Source organism: Triticum aestivum, chromosome 2B (assembly GCF_018294505.1).
Source record: "Triticum aestivum cultivar Chinese Spring chromosome 2B, IWGSC CS RefSeq v2.1, whole genome shotgun sequence".
Classification (NCBI taxonomy): Eukaryota; Viridiplantae; Streptophyta; class Magnoliopsida; order Poales; family Poaceae; genus Triticum; species Triticum aestivum.
The window spans coordinates 36561417-36577930 of record NC_057798.1 but is presented as its reverse complement, the minus strand read 5'-3'; the positions used below and the strand labels follow the sequence as shown (position 1 = coordinate 36577930).

The 16514-nt window shown below is 46.9% G+C and overlaps 1 protein-coding gene across 1 annotated transcript; it reads left to right on the top strand.

Moving 5' to 3' along the window:
* Nucleotides 1-7362: 7362 nt before the first annotated feature.
* On the top strand, nt 7363-9375 carry LOC123040224 (bidirectional sugar transporter SWEET6b-like). The gene is made up of 5 exons (XM_044463127.1): nt 7363-7551; nt 7666-7882; nt 8018-8179; nt 8730-8849; nt 8968-9375. The coding sequence occupies exons 1-5, from the start codon at nt 7472-7474 to the stop codon at nt 9127-9129; spliced, it is 741 nt and encodes a 246-aa protein (XP_044319062.1). The 5' UTR covers nt 7363-7471; the 3' UTR covers nt 9130-9375.
* The last annotated feature ends 7139 nt before the right edge of the window (nt 9376-16514 follow it).

Below are 16514 nucleotides of genomic sequence, written 5' to 3'. Positions count from 1 at the left end.
CGCCCCCGGCACCTGCTACTTCTACGTCTAGTACACCACCACCTGCTGGTCCTATCACTCGTGCACGCATGGGTGTTCATCGGCCGAGTCTTCGTTACTCCACTGATGAGTATGCTTGTCGGCGTCTACGGTGCCACTGTCGCCTCTTCCGACCTCCGCTCGTATGGCTCTTCGCGGCCCGCTTTGGTATGCAGCGATGAAGGAGGAATTTGAGGCTCTACAACGCAATGCGACTTGGCAGCTTGTTCCCCGCCCCCGGCACGCCAACATCATTACTGGGAAGTGGGCGTTCAAGCACAAGTTTCATCCCGATGGCACCCTCGACCGCTATAAAGCACGTTGGGTGGTCCGAGGTTTTCGACAGCGTGCTGGCGTTGACTTCACGGATATATTCGCACCGGTTGTCAAGACCGGGATGATTCGCACTGTTCTTCAGCTCGCGGTATCTCGTGCCTGGCCGGTGCACCAGATGGACGTCTCCAACGCCTTCCTTCATGGCCATCTTGAGGAGGAGGTCTATTGCCAGCAGCCTACGGGGTCCGGAGCAAGTTTGCCTACTTTCTCGCTCCTTGTACGGGCTCAAGCAGGCTCCCCGCGCTTGTTACCAGCGCATTGCAGCGTTTCTTCATCAACTCGGCGTCCGCTCTGCTCGCTCTGATGCTTCGCTATTCATTTACCAACACGGGGATGCTACCGCCTACTTACTACTTTATGTCGACGACATCATCATGACAGCTTGCTCTAGTGCTATTCTTCAACAACTTACCGATCGTCTTCGCGCTGAGTTTGCCATTAAGGACCTGGATCCTCTGCACTATTTCCTCGGCATCGAGGTTGTTCGACGTGCAGATGGCTTCTTTCTTCATCAGCGGATGTATGCTCATGAGCTTCTTGATCGCGCTGGGATGCTTAATTACAAACCTGCGTCTACTCATGTCGACACGAAGGCCAAGCTCTCTGCCACCGACGGATCACCTGCTCCGGATGCTTCGTTTTATCGGTCTATTGTGGGCACCCTTCAGTATCTCACTCTGACACGCCCGGAGCTTTAGTACGCCGTTCAGCAGGTCTGCTTACACATGCATGCTCCTCGTGATGCTCATTGGACTGCGGTCAAGCGGGTCCTTTGATACATCCACGGCACCTTCGATTTCGGTTCGTCTCTTCATGCCTCTATGGCTCTGGACATCACTGCTTACTCGGATGCTGACTGGGCCGGCTGCCCTGACACGAGACGTTCCACCTCAGGCTATCCTGTTTATCTTGGACCATCGTTGATCTCTTGGTCGTCTAAGCGGCAGCCCACTATTTCTCGCTCCAGTGCTGAAGTCGAGTATCGAGCAGTGGCTAATGTTGTTGCAGAGTGCTCCTGGCTTCGTTAGCTTCTTCTTGAGCTCTCTTGTCCTGTCGCCAAGGCCACCATTGTCTACTGCGACAGCGTCTCCGCTGTGTACCTCTCCGCCAACCCAGTTCATCACCGCCGCACCAAACATATTGAGCTTGATATCCATTTTGTTCGGGAAGATGTGGCTTTTGGACACATCCGGGTTCTCCATGTCCCGACTTCCCAACAGTTTGCGGACATCATGACCAAAGGGTTGCCTACGGCGTCTTTCGAGCATCATGACCAAAGGGGTTGAGATATGTATATTGCATGTATATTTCTTGTACCACAAGCCGTCCTCCTCCCTTGTATAGTTGAGGACGTGGCTACCCTTGTATCTATATATATACGTGCATATGCACCCGATCAATATATGGTGAGTTGCATCAATCCTCTAATCTCCTACAACATGCAATCATGCATGCTGGGGTAATTACTCTAATGGATGTTCTTATGTTCTTGCCATATTAAGTCTGACTAAGTCTATATATTAAGGTCTACAACCCTGAATTAGTTTCAAGGGATTCATTATAAAATATATTTTCATACAACGCGTGTGTGTGTGTTTCGTATTATAAATATTAGCATATTTTCTTTTATGTTTGCTGAAACTTAAAGTTTAACTTACGCCAATAGTTAGAACTTCATGTAATTTGGAACAAAGGGAGTACTTATCAAAATGAAGAACATAGTGTCTCTAAGATTTTAGAAAAAACTAAAAGGCCAATTTATTGAAAAAAATATACACACCACACAAATTTTGCTGCTAACAGTAAGAGAACTCATCTCACCTAAGTACTCAATATGGCAAGCCTGATGGATATGAAAAGTGGAAACAGAAAGACCGAGGGTATTAATTTCATTTTCCAGTATACATGTATTGTTACATAATGTGTGGACTTCCCGTCAAAGATAAATATATATCATTGTATTTGAGAAAATTGGACGGATATTCTTTTCTGAGCCCAGGCTCAAATGCTCCTGAAATCTCTCACGTCCGCTTTGCATGTAGATTTGCGTAGGTGGCGTATTGATATGTGTACTGGAGATGTATGGTAAGTAAAATAAGCCAGCCGCCAGATGCATTAAATGCGAGGACAGACGCTTAGGTCAAGGCGGAACTGAAATCTTGCGAATGGCTCGGGCGTTTTCCCGTGCTATGCTGAGCCGTCTCCGTCCCAGAAACATGAATCTATTTATATTTGACCTGTCACCCAGGGAAAAAACCCCAAGGTGGTCAGCACACATGAACCAGGTTAGGTGAAGCTAGCGCGACAATGCGAGAGACCTCTCCCTCCCGCGTCGCTCCCGCACGTGACCGGGAGGGCAAACCCTAGCCGCCACCGGCCTAGGCCCCCTCTCGTCCCTCTCTCCTCGCCGCCGCCTGAGCGCGCCGTCGGGCAAAGCCCGGCCGACATGGGTGGTGGCTGGGCTTTTTCCCCCTCGCTCGTCACTCGAGCGTGCGGGATCTGGTGTAGGGCGGTGGCGATGTGCTGACGCGGGGCTCGACGGCCTCGTGGACGTCGAGATCCGGAACGGGGCCTGCGTGGGGTGGTCTTCCGTGGCGGCGTCTCTGGTGCGGCCAGTGCGGGCGACAGGGGCGCCGTCGGCGGGCTGGTAGCTGCGAGGGGCTCGGCCTCTGCCCAGATCCGGCCGGGTCGACGGCCTGGGGCCCGGCCTGCTACGTGGGGAGCAGCTGGAGTCCCGGTTGGGCGGATGGTGGCTGGGGAGCATGGGGTTGGAATGGTTGTGTGCCCGGCCGGGTCTCACTGCTTGAATCTGGCGGGCGGCGCGGGTTAGGGCAGTGGCCTGGCATGGTTGCTACTCAGGCCATGGGTGTCCGCGGTGCTGTATGGTCCATGTGGCGGTCGTCCGGCGGCGCGGCGACTACATGGTGGTTTGGCGGCTTTACCAGCGGCGATGGCTGGCTCTACTCCGGCGTCGGTTCGTTTCCGGTCGGACCGTGTCGACCTTCGCGTCATCTCATCATCCTTCGAGGTCTACTTCTGTCGAAGGGCTGGCCCTCTCCCAGCTGCAGTCCATCGGTCGTCTCGCGCCCGGTGCAGCGGGACCGACCTCGTCTCGCGCACGGTGTCGTCGAACCGAGCTCGTCTCGCGCACAGTGCAGCAGGACCGACCTCGTCTCACACATGGTGTAGTAGGACCGAGCTCATCCCGCGCCCGATGCGGCAGGATGAGTCGATGGAGGCCCATTTTGGCCGGCCTATTGGGCCTCGACATTGGGGGATGTCCAGGGGTGGGAAAGTCGGGATCTTTCCTCTCATCTCTTTGGTTGGGGTAGCGGCGGATCTCCGGTGAGATGGTGTCTAGGTCTTGGATGCCGGAGCGGCGACCTTGGGGTGGTGGTTGCGCGGTGCTCTTGGGTCGAGCCCATGGCTTGGTGCTGCCCAATGGTGATGGCCGTGTGGGCGGCGTGGTAGCCGCGGTTTGGCGATCGGGGGCGGTGAGTGTTGTCCGGGGTGAAAACATGTTCTATCTTCGGACGGACCGGCGGCGGCGAACCTCGTTCCCTTCTTGAAGGCGTCCTCGCGGCTCTAGGGGAAACTCTGATCCTTGGATCGGGCGGTGGCGGCGCTCTAGTGTTGTATCCTTCCTGAAGGCGCCATCTTGGATTCCACGGGTCGTCGTATGCGGCTTTGTCTCTTCACGATAGTGCTAGGGATGGTGTTACTGCGTTCAGCGTCTATGTATCCTGCCTTGGGTGTATGCGTGTGCCGTGGTGGCATGCGTTTGTACCTGGTAATATTGATCAGTGATTTATAAATAAGACGGGGCGGAAGGCTTTTTCGGTAAAAACCCCAAAGGTAACACATCCCCATCCCCAATTAATTAACCACCGCTCAGGACCAGCACGAACATGTAAAACGAAGCAATTATTCTTTCATCACACAATCATAAAATCGGCCAATAAGCTCACTAAGCCGCAAACTTGAGTTCCCATCCATAGAATACGATTTTTGTAAGCTCACTTAGCCGGATCTCATGCACACTGCAATTGTTTATAATAGATGTAAAACGATAATTGTTTATAATACGATTTTTGTAAGCTCGCTACGATTTTTATAAAACTTTGTCAAAATAGATGTAATTACCAATTGTTTATTATTTTAATAAAGTATAGGGGCCTATATGCAAAAGAACATGAGGTCACATTACTAACATACCAGAAAACAAATACAAACTACATATTCATAATCTATGGAAAATTCGACACCAACTCGATATATGATTTATGCATGTTTCTGTTTAGATAAGGCACATCTAAGTTAACCAAATTTTAATTCGGAAAAAAAGAAAAAAAACAAAAGAACAAAAAAACAGATAATACTGAGCTATGCCGACGGGCAGGCCGTCGGCATAGCTATGCCCCCGGGTCTATGAGGACTGCCAACCGACACGGCTTGGATCGATGATGTGGCACGTGTCTCGGATCGATGATTTTTGTCAAGCCTATGCCGACGGCCTCCGTTAGGGCATTATGTCCATCCCCTGCAACCGCACCATGGTGCATCGTCCATCGCGGCGCATCCCCTGTTACAGCAGGCCCTTGGAGAAGGCCACCAACTACAGGCAACACCGTTCCCGTGCCTCCAGGCCACCTTCTGTTGCTGTGGCAGCGCTTGTCTTCTCTATACAAGCTTCTTGGGGGAGTGGACGGTTATGTAGGAGAAAGTCATGGGGGTTGTTGCAATGGTTTAGAATGCTCGCTGGTTATAGGTGGAGGAGGCATAGATAGGACTTGGTGGAGCGATTTGTTTCTTTTAGAGGAACGAGGTTAAACCGCATCAATATATGCATGCAGTCATCTTTATTAATTATTACACAAAGGTCTGACAAGAACATACATCAATTCATCCAAAAAAATCACTCACACCTACAAACTCGATATTGTGGATTGCTCTCACTCCCCATATCTAAACCGGTGTCGTCGCCAATCCATCCATATAGTGTATCGGGACTAACAGCCTGTGCAGCCTACCTAAAGCGCACACCGCATGCATACGTTCTAGACGCCGCCTTCTTCATCGGACGACTGACCCATCTTCAGGAGAGAGATCCGCATCATCCTTGCTGATCCGACATCCGTCGACGCCATCACGGCACCCAACGGCGCCATCGCCCTGCGCTCGTCCGTCCAGGCACGAAGACTTCAGAAGATCCGTCGTGCGGAGCACCTGCCAACCAGGCATGACTCGGCGTAGCACCTGTCGGCCAGACATGACTTGACAGCTCCATCGAAACTTCGTCCAAAGACGAAGCCACTCCACCTCCTGCCTATGTCCTCCAGCTTGCTCCACAAACAATGCTCCATATAGTGAAACGGCACCGTAGTACCGCCATCGTTCGATCTGGAAGACCAGATCTTAGGGTTTCCCCTAAGCAGCACGAGTGGGTCGACAACAGCTACACGACGATGCCTTCATCAACGTAACGGCGCAAAAGGCCACCATCGCCCGCCAACGGCTCAGTTTTCACCGGCAACTATGTTTTTCCGACTCGCAACCGGTTCAAGATGACAGATCTCGAGATATGACCATCTAGCGTCAGGCCGACCACATACGACAGAGGAGATGGCCACCACCGCCGGCTGCACCGGCAAGATCAGATCTGTCTGGAGGCGCCGCTGACCAGATCACCATGGCCTCCAAGCCGTCGCCGCCGATCCAACGCATGATGGCGCACCGACCGCAGCCGCCGCCCATCACGGTATAGGCCCGTGCCACGCCTGCAGCTGCCACCGCCCGAGGCAGGGTTGCCACCACACCGCCGCAACCATCAAGACCGCGCCGCAAAGTGGATCAAGCCATGTACGCCGCCGCCAAGAGTTGTCGCCTGGCGCCTCCTCGCGATCTAGCCGTCTCGCACCGGCCGTGATGCTCTAAGGGTGGAGAAGCCCCGCCGCCGCCCTGCCGTCCCGGCTTTGCCTAGCGGCACTGCGGATGGTGGCGAGGAGAGGGGAGGGGCGTGTGGGGTCAAGTGGCGGCGGCTAAAACGCGGTTAAGAGTTTGGTTTTTTTAGAATAAAAATTGTTGAGGGGGGCGATGGGGGAGCGACGTAACCAAATGAAACAAAACTACCTACGTACTCCACTTTAATAGTAGAAAGATAATGATATATTACTCCCTCCGTCGCATATAGCGTTAAAAACACTCTTATATTATGAGATCCAGGGAGTAGAGCACCAACAACACTTCACGGCATCCGGTAACACGCGTGTTGGGCTTCCGGAGTCGTTGGGACGACTGGGTCTTTCTTGGGCTTTGCAGTGTCCTTGGGTGACGCCGGCTGGGTTGGTGTTGGTCCGTGACAATTTCTCGCTCAGGGTTGTCCTTGGGTGACGACGCGGGTGAGGAAGAAATTGACACGGCCGGCCATTGGATGGGAGCACGGCCGGAGAAGGAGAAGAGGAAGAAGGAGGAGAAGAAGAAGAAGCACGGTTTTCTATTTTTTTTCTTTCGTGAGAGGCACGATTTTGTTTTCGTGAGAGGCATGGTTGTGATTTCGTCAGAGGCACGGGCGTGCCTCTTCCGGAAAGGGATAAAACATTTTGAATAAACGGATCTACGAAAAAAGGGAAAACTCCCAGGTTACGACAAGTGGCGCACATGCAGCGTGCCACTTGTCGCAACCTGCGGAGGTTGGAGTGATCTCCGCAAGAAGTACTCCTTAATTAGTGATTTCGCAGTTTCGCGCTCTTGTCCTTGTTTGTTTTGCGTACGACTGTATGGGGTTTATCCGAGGAGTATTGTTATACGTGGGAGAGGAGCTAGCTCCTAGCGGCGTGATCCTTTTTTGGCTCGAAAAAACGACGCGGGCGAGGAAGAAATTGACACGGCCGGAGAAGGAGTTGGATGAGGACTGCACTAAAATAAAACCGTTTAACCTACCCTTAACCATATCCACGTCGGATATAACTTGGGGAAGGAGACGGGGAACCCCCTCTATATAAGCTCAGACACCCACGCCCCAAACAAATCACAACCAACTTTCCTCAAGTAGTTAGTTCCCCGAGCAATCGAGTTGTGTTCCCGACTTCCCGGCGATCGATCGATCTAGGTGAGCATCATGGTTTCCGCCGACGTGGCCCGCAACATCGTCGGCATCACAGGCAATGTCATCTCCTTCGGCCTCTTCCTCTCCCCTGTGTAAGTCCTCTCCTCCTCCTCTGGTCTAGTCTGTATCTGTATGTATGCATATATGAAAGGTGGTTGCTGGGCATTAATCTGAGGCTCGTTTTCTAATTGTACGTACATACGCAGGCCGACGTTCTGGCGGATCTACAAGGCCAAGGACGTGGAGGAGTTCAAGCCGGACCCCTACCTGGCGACGCTCATGAACTGCCTGCTCTGGTTCTTTTACGGGCTCCCCATCGTCCACCCCAACAGCACCCTCGTCCTCACCATCAACGGCATCGGTCTCGTCATCGAGAGCGCCTACATCATCATCTTCATCATCTACGCGGCCAAGAACACAAGGGTACGTACGTGCAACCCTCCTAATGCCTCCTCAATCCTCATCCGTCCCACTGTCTCTTTTCGGTTTTAGTTTCTGTACAGAAGATCCTCCAGCCCCTAACCCAAGCCATGCGCATGTGCTCTGCTGTGTGTGCAGTGGAAGATGCTGGGCGTGCTCGCCCTCGAGGCGGTGTTCGTGGCTGCCGTGGTGGCCGGTGTGCTCCTCGGTGCCCACACCCATGAGAAGCGCTCCATGATCGTAGGCATCCTCTGCGTCATCTTCGGCTCCATCATGTACGCCTCCCCGCTCACCATCATGGTACGTACACCACCCCAACTTAAGGGTCGTCGACCCGTGATCTTTGATAACCGCATTAACTTGTTAGTTCACGTGGCTAATTAATTAATCTGCATTGTGCACGTATGGTGTGGTAATGATACGTTTTCAAGAAAAATACCTGCCTATACTTTATTTTTAAAGTTCTAGTGGATGCTTTTGACAGACCTTAATTTGTTAAGTAGTACACCTTGTTTGTTGTTGATTCTGCATGAAAATCTATGTCCATCTAAAAGATGCACCCACCTTTCACTTTTTAACGTTCGTGCCAAAACCCTGTTATAAAAAGTACGAATTGAGTTGTTCACCTCTCACGCACCCAAGTTCTTCTACAATATGCTACATAATAATTTTTAATCAAAAAAGCCTAAGTTTTATTTCTACCTCAAAGGTAAACTTCCTTTACAGGGTGAATTACTAGCTCAGGCTAATTGCTAATTACGGATGCTTTTGCCAACTTATGAGTGTACTAATACAAATATAACTCAAAAAGTTAAGATGAAAGTAGTAATATTGTACTGCCTATTTGCAGGGTAAAGTGATCAGGACCAAGAGTGTGGAGTACATGCCATTCTTCCTGTCGCTGGTGAACTTCCTCAATGGCTGCTGCTGGACGGCCTATGCGCTTATCAAGTTTGACATCTACATCACGGTATGTACATATACATACACATTGGAAATAAGAAGTCGCAAACCCAGCCAAACATACAATCAAGAAATCCTCAGCACGGATTGATCTAACTTTTATGTCCTCTTTAAATTCTGTGCAGATCCCCAATGCCCTCGGTACAATCTTTGGTCTCATCCAGCTGATCATGTACTTCTACTACTACAGATCTACCCCCAAGAAGGGCAAGAATGTTGAACTGCCCACTGTCCTCACCAAAAACGCCGTTACTAGCGGCATCGTCTCCGTCACCATAGAGAAATAAACGTGGCTTCGTTTTTTAGCCCTAATGATTTTGAGTTGTTAATACCGGATGATACTTCAGCAACAAGTTGATGTTAATTAGTACTACTTTTCGTTAGCTAGTAGAGTCTGAGATCGCCTTTAATTTCGTGAACCATTGTCGTCTGTCCGAGACTACTAGTGCAAATTACAAGTGTATATAAATACCAATCCAGCTGAGTTATCCCACAGATATATTATGACACCATGTATGCTTGCCTGTTTTCAATCTGCTCCTGCGTGATGATACGATTGAATTTTTAATTACAGCGTGCGATGGCTTTGTTAAATTAAATTGTTGAATATCCATGATGTGTTTGTATTATGTTTCGGGCAAGTTCCTATTTTGTTTTCTGCACAAAAACACCCAATGGGCATCTTATTGGTGATGCAACTTTTGAACCCGGTGTGAGAAAAAAAGGAGAAAGACTTAACCTAATTACCGGTTTGGTTGGATGGCTCCTGCTCTTTTCCCGTGACGCTGCCTTGTTACCACATCGACAGGCAACGAGCAGCTCTAGAGCTTGGTCAAGTATGACGCTTTTTTCTGAATCTTGTAACATGTTAATTGTTTGTCATATATATTTCAAAGCAGTGTGTTTAATCGCATGGTGTCTACTGTATATATTGACACACTTCTTAGTCAAGAAAAAATAGTTGAGTATAGGAAGAGCTACGCTCAAATTAGATAGCCCACCAACTTGTGGCTCTAACTATTAAGACACCAGCCCTTTCTCACAAATTTCTATTAAGGGAAATAAAAATAACATCCAACTTGAAGCAACATCTAAACTAGCAGCCCAGGTTAGCTAAACACATCAACCATAGACTACATACTGTGTTTTAATATCCAAGAGCAAGGTTTTTTTTATCAATTTATTTTCTTTGTATTCGAATGATCACGAGTGATCTAGCGATTATTACTATATGAATCTAGTAAGATTCTGTTTGATCAACGATAACTTATTATAATTTGTTAGGTTTTGTTCCTGGATCATCATTATGTCTACTAGAATTAGGAAACATGATTTTGGTGCTGCAAAACAAAGACTGGATCTTGAGGCTCGAACTCAAACGAGTGCCCTCGATAGATATTTAGTGAGCCTGCCAACTTGATTCTGAAAATCAAACTGCAGATGTTAATGTTGATGATGGTGGTGATGATAATACGATGGTGGTTGTGGAACATGATGCAGAAATTGATGTCTTGGAGATATGATATAGGACGAAGATATGATTGAAGATTATATTCCAAGAAATACTAGACAGATGGTCCTTTTTGGTAGAACATGAAGTTCGTTCATTGCTTTCCTATCACATTACAATTTTAGCATAATATCTGATATATGGTTAAATAAGGTACAAATAAAACAGACTGGAAATTATATAATAAAGTGACAGTATGCTTTACGCATATTAATTCTTATGTTATGTGAATTGTTCGAAATTTTGGGCCACATTTTGGTTTCCCGCCCGAGGCCCCAAATTTCTGGAGATGGCCCTGCTAAACAGCCGCTGAATGCAGCCGAAGACCGATAGCCTTAAGTGAGTTAGTTTCTGGCCCCGCACAGCTCCAAACACTTCATTTGCCACCTGTTCAAAGAGCCTTACTCCCCACTGCAACAGATTTTTGTTTACCTCATTTCTCTACAAAGGAAACGAATAGTGAATCCAATATCCAATTAGTTTGATCACAACAACACATCATCCAGCGGTTATTTCTGTGTGTGCCTGAAACACCATCATTTCGTGTGTCCCAGATAATCCGCGGAACTGCAGCAACCACAACTAGCACTAATTTTCCTGTACTCCAGCAAACTTGATTATCCAGGATTCCAGCAGTTATTAAATATCCATGGAAATAAGAATAAAAGTGCATTTTGGCACATTCCATATAAAGCGCACGAGGGGAGTAGAGGAACAGATGATCAATTGCATGAGGCCAAGGAGGTTGGCAATTGCACATGGGTTGCTAATCCTGGCGCCAAAGTAGTCGAGTACTGCATCCTGTATGAATGGACACTAAGATTCATGTCTTCTACTGTCCTCCAGGTGTGGACTTTGACGCCCATGGACCGAACTAATGGTTCTATGATGGGATTATACAGGGCCAAGAAAATACATTAGCATGGTAGATTGGCGATTCTCTACAAAGGTACATGAACTTGGATGGTTTGCTTACAGAAACAATGATGTTTATGATGGTTACTGGGTTTACGTCACATGCAAAGTAACTCGATGGGGATGATATTGTGCTGGCTCCTGTAGTGACATCCATCTTTGTTAATGCAGATGAATCCTCGCCCTCACCCGTTGCTGCACCCGCCCCTCCGGTAGCGCCGCACCACATGACGACCCGTGCTCACGCTGGTGTGCTTTGTCCCGGCAAGTGCTATTCGTCTGAAGAGTATGTGTGTACCACATCGACTTCATCCCCATCGTCGATTCCCTTTTGAGCCCGCGCTGCTTTTCGCGACCCTCACTAGCTCACCAGGATGCAAAAGGAGTTTGACGCGTTGGAGCACAACCTCACGTCCGCACATGGCAACTTGTGCCGTGCGGCCTCCCCATGCCAACGTCATCAGTGGGAAATGGGTGTTCCACCACAAGACCCGCCCTAACGGTTCCCTTGAGCGCTACAAAGCATACAGGGTAGTCTGTGGATTTTGGCAGCGCGCCGGAGTTGACTTCAACACCTTTGCCCCGGTTGTTAAATCGGGTACGATTCACGATGTTTTATAGCTTGCGGTGTCTCGCACATGGCCCGTGCATCAGTTGGATGTTTCCAATGCATTTCTTCATGGTCATCTCATCGAGCAGCTGTTTTGCCAGCAGCCTACAGGATTCATCAGGGCCACTCATCCAGATCACGTGTGTTTGCTTTCTTGATCCATCTACGGGCACAAGCAGGCACCACGTGCGTTGTACCGGCGCATCACCGCCTTCCTCCGATGGCTCAGGTTTCAATCACCCTGCTCTGATACATCATTGTCCGTCTACCATAAGGGCTCTGCTACCGCCTACGTCCCGCTTTACGTCGATGACATCATTCTGACAGCGTCCTCCACTGACCTCCTTCATCAGCTCACTGCTCGTCTCCGATATGAGTTCGTCCTCAAGGATCTGGGGCCTCTTCACTACTTCCTCGGCATCCAGGTGGTACGACGCACTGACGGGTTCTGTCTTCATCAGCAGCAATATGCTCATAAGCTTCTCGAGCACATGGGCATGCTTAACTACAAGCCTACTCCCATGCATGTCGAAGGCCAATATCTCTGCACTTGACGGATCGCCTGAACTGAATGCAACATTTTATCACTCCATCCTCGATGCGCTGTAGTTCTTGACGATCACCTGCCAGGACCTATAGTATGCCATGCAGCAGGTGTGTCTTCACATGCATGCTCCGCGTGACTCCCATTGGACACTGGTGAAGTGGATTCTTTGTTATATGCACGACACCATATCACAAAATACCAAAAGCATGGCGTTTATACAGAAGGCTAGTGCAAGTTAGATAGCAGTCTTGATAAGTACACAAACTAATAACCATAGCGGAGCTCATCATGGCGACTGATACCGCTGGAAGCATATGATTGCCAATTCCAACCACTCAGGTATTGCTTGGTCAAGAATCTCATCGGCGTCCATGACGGCAATAGCTATTGCTTGTCCAGAGAAGGGGCTGCAAGGATGAGATGGATCATACTTAGTAGAAAAAGAGGGAAAGAATCAAAGGTGTTAAGTTTAGCTTGAGGCACCAACCTTTGAATATTTTCAACTAAGAGCACTCTCGCACAAAAGGTATCTCCTCTCGCGCCGCTGCTGAGTGCTTGACCCTGGGTGGCCTGAAGTGTACTTATCCTATCCAAAAAAATCATTGGGCCTTATTTTGTGGTAGGCATGTTATTTTTCTTCAAATGGGTCGGGCGTGAGTGAGGTCTCCTTAAGGAAATGGGCTTTTTTATGGAACGTACCTATTTTCCTTTACTGTGAATATATTTGAAGGAACAGTATGACTTTTCCAGAGGAAAAATACAACCGAAACACGCCTGGTACAGACACTAAACGTAGGTATCAAGCCTAACAATGGGATCATGGTTCAAAAATAAGATTCGTCACGTACGATGGTTGTTGTAGGTTCATATCTTAACATGGTTGGTGGGATCACAAAAAGAAAAAATTGTATTTACCATTTGCAATTACTCACACGTATTCTGGCATCCTCTTTCGGTGGCACCAACCGCAACAGACGGAAGGGTCATTTAACAGATAAGGCAAAAGAGAATATTAAGTACGACAACAACTTAACGCCAAGAACATAAAGTTTTCCGACTTATGCACCAGCCCAGGACCACTATGAAGACTGCATACAAGGTCAGGTGAACTAAGAGTTCCACCCTTCGTCCGGTTTGTATGTAACCGATGAGCAATCATAGAGCCCAAACTAAAAGTTCTGTCAGCATATAAAGCATGGCGCAAAATAACAAGGTCAAGTGAACTGAGAGTTCCACTCTCTCCACGACCAGTAAGACATCTCCCGGCCAATAATGCATAGTAACGGAACACGGGAAAATGTAAACTATCCACTCTTGCTTCCGATACTCCTCTCCCCCACCCCCCCACACAGTAGTTTCCGAAATAAAATCAATCCATGTCTCTAGGACGTGGCTCAATCATGCTTCCCTCATAAGGTATTTTGCAAACATCACAAAGATCATATAATGTCATCTCCTCAGGCTTATCATATAAATGGAACTCCACCGTGGGTGGTGTTTTCTTAGGATAAAAATGAAAGTTTTGCACAAAGGTATTAGTGAGTAGGAGGTATTGGTCGCACTTATCTTGGAGGAAGCGCATAATGCCAGCATTGTTCGCCAAATAATAGAAATCTTCATAAATTCCCACCTCCTTCAAGAATGCATCACTTGGTCACTCACACGGCCGAACCTCCGCCGCACGCGGAAGATTGTACTTGGTCTTCTTCTTCGGTGTTTGCTCTGAATCATGACTTGATGAGCCCCTTAACCACCTCCTCGGTGCTTTTCTTTTCCCTGAAATTTTCTGAAATTTTCAGTTACTCAAAATAAAACTGAACGAAATTGGTAGCAACTAGTCCCACAAGTGTCTAGAGGCCATATCATGCCAAAAACTACTTTGGATCATGTTAATTTGACATGCAAGCTCAAGAACATGGTCACCATAGCAGAATTTGTTTTTGCAATATATGAAGCACTAGAACAAAACTAATTGGACCATTGCAGAAGTCGCATACCGAAGAACAATCCCCTAAAGCAGTTTGGAAATGGAGCTCCGAGAAAGGAGATCCAAAATTGCAGCAAGATGAGCAAGAACACAATTTTGAGCAATGGTGTGATTTTTTCCGGAGGAAGACGAAGTGGATGGGTGGCTGAAATAATTGAGGGGGCCTATGTGGCACCCACAAGCCACCTAGGCTCGTCCAGGGGGTGGGCGCGCCCTGTGAGCTTGTGGCTCACACGAGCAACCCCCTGGGGTGTGTTCAGTGCCAAAAAATTTCAAATATTCTAGAAAAAAAAATATAAAATTTTCAGGGCATTTGGAGAAATTTTAATTTCTGGTCATTTTTTATTGCATGCATAATTGAAAAAACTATAAAATAATAGTATTTCTACTCTATTAATTCTAAATAATAGAAAGTAAAAGGTGGGTACAGAACGTTGTGTTTACTAAATTCATCCATCTCATGCCAGTCAAAAGTAATTCATTAATAAAGTTGATCAACTATTATTAATAAACTACTTCCGAATGACATGCAACCGGAGAATCTTCCTATAGCACTAGGTTACCACAACAGGGATATGCATGTCCCCAATAATAAGAATATCATATTTCTTTTGACAGTAGGAATAGGGAATTCAAAACCTCCAATGGTAATTGTTTTAATTTTCCAATAAAATTGACACTATTCACTCAAGGTTGTTTCTTTAGAAAGTGTATCATATGCTCATTACCATTAACATGAAACGTGATATTGCCTTTCTTGCAATCAATAACATCCATGCAATATTCAAAAAGGGTCTACCAAGGATGATCGGCATATTGGCATCCTCGGGTATATCAAGAATAACAAAGTCCATTAAGATAGTAACATTTGCAACTATGACGGGTACATCTTCACAAATACTGATGGGTATAGCAGTTGATTTATCAGCCATTTGCAAAGAGATTTCAGTTGGTGTAAACTTATTGAAATCAAGTCTACCATATAAAGAGAAAGGCTCCTAGATCACATAGAGCAGGTCTAACATAGCTTTTTTTAATGGAGCATGGTATAGTTGGTATTGTTGGATCTCCTAGTTTCTTGGGTATTCCACCCTTAAATGTATAATTGGCAAGCATGTTAGAAATTGCAGCATTAGAAATAGAAATATCATCTGGATTCTCATGTGTGTCTACAATAGGTTCACTAGAAGCATGCAAAGTCCTATCATCATTCTTTTTATTTTTATTACTAGGAGGACTAGGTGGATCAGTATTAATTCTTTGAGTGTCTTGCTCAATTCTTTTCGTATGGCCTTCATGATACAAAGGTTCCCGAGCCATTTTATCACCTCTAGTCATAACTCTACATCATGATCATTCTTTTCATTTTTCATCTCATTAAGCAAATCATTTTGTTCCTTGAGAACTTGCTCTACCTGAGTTTTTAGCATGGAAGCATGTTTACTAATAACCTTAAGATCATTAACAGTTCTAAACATATAGTCACTCAAATGTTCAAACATATAGGCATTACGTTTCAATTGTCTACTAACATGTGCATTGAAGTTCTCTTGCTTAACAATAAAGTTATCAAATTCATCCAGGTATTGACTACCAGATTTAGTATAAGGAATATCACCTTCACCAAATCTATATAGAGAATTTACCTCCACTACTTGTGTCATGTTTTAAGACCATATATTTCTTCAATAGGTGGTAAATTCTTAACATCTTTAGCTTTAATACCCTTTTCTTTCATAGATTTCTTTGCCTCTTGCATATGTTCATGACTGAGAAATAAAATACCCCTCTTCTTAGGAATTGGCTCAGGAGGTGGTTCAGGAAGAGTCCAATCATTATCATTACACAATACATTATTCAATAATTCTTCAACTTGTTCAACAGTCCGTTCGTTAAAAACACAACCAGCACAACAATCTAGGTGGTCCCTAGAAGCATCGGTTAGTTCATTATGAAACATATCAAGTATTTATTTTTTGTTCATAGGATGATCAGGCAAAGCATTAGGTAATTGGAGAAGCCTCCGCCAATCTTGTGGGGACTCTCGTCTTCAATTTGCGAAAAGTTAATTATTTCCTTTAAAGCATCTTGTTTCTTATGAGA

What these genes read in the sequence shown, in the direction of transcription:
- LOC123040224 (XM_044463127.1), top strand. Translation starts at nt 7,472, where the DNA reads ATGGTTTCCGCCGACGTGGCCCGCAACATCGTCGGCATCACAGGCAAT. An exon ending in GGCCTCTTCCTCTCCCCTGT is followed by an intron (nt 7,552 to 7,665) that starts GTAAGTCCTCTC and finishes GTACATACGCAG; the next exon opens with GCCGACGTTCTGGCGGATCT. An exon ending in AGTTTGACATCTACATCACG is followed by an intron (nt 8,850 to 8,967) that starts GTATGTACATAT and finishes AATTCTGTGCAG; the next exon opens with ATCCCCAATGCCCTCGGTAC.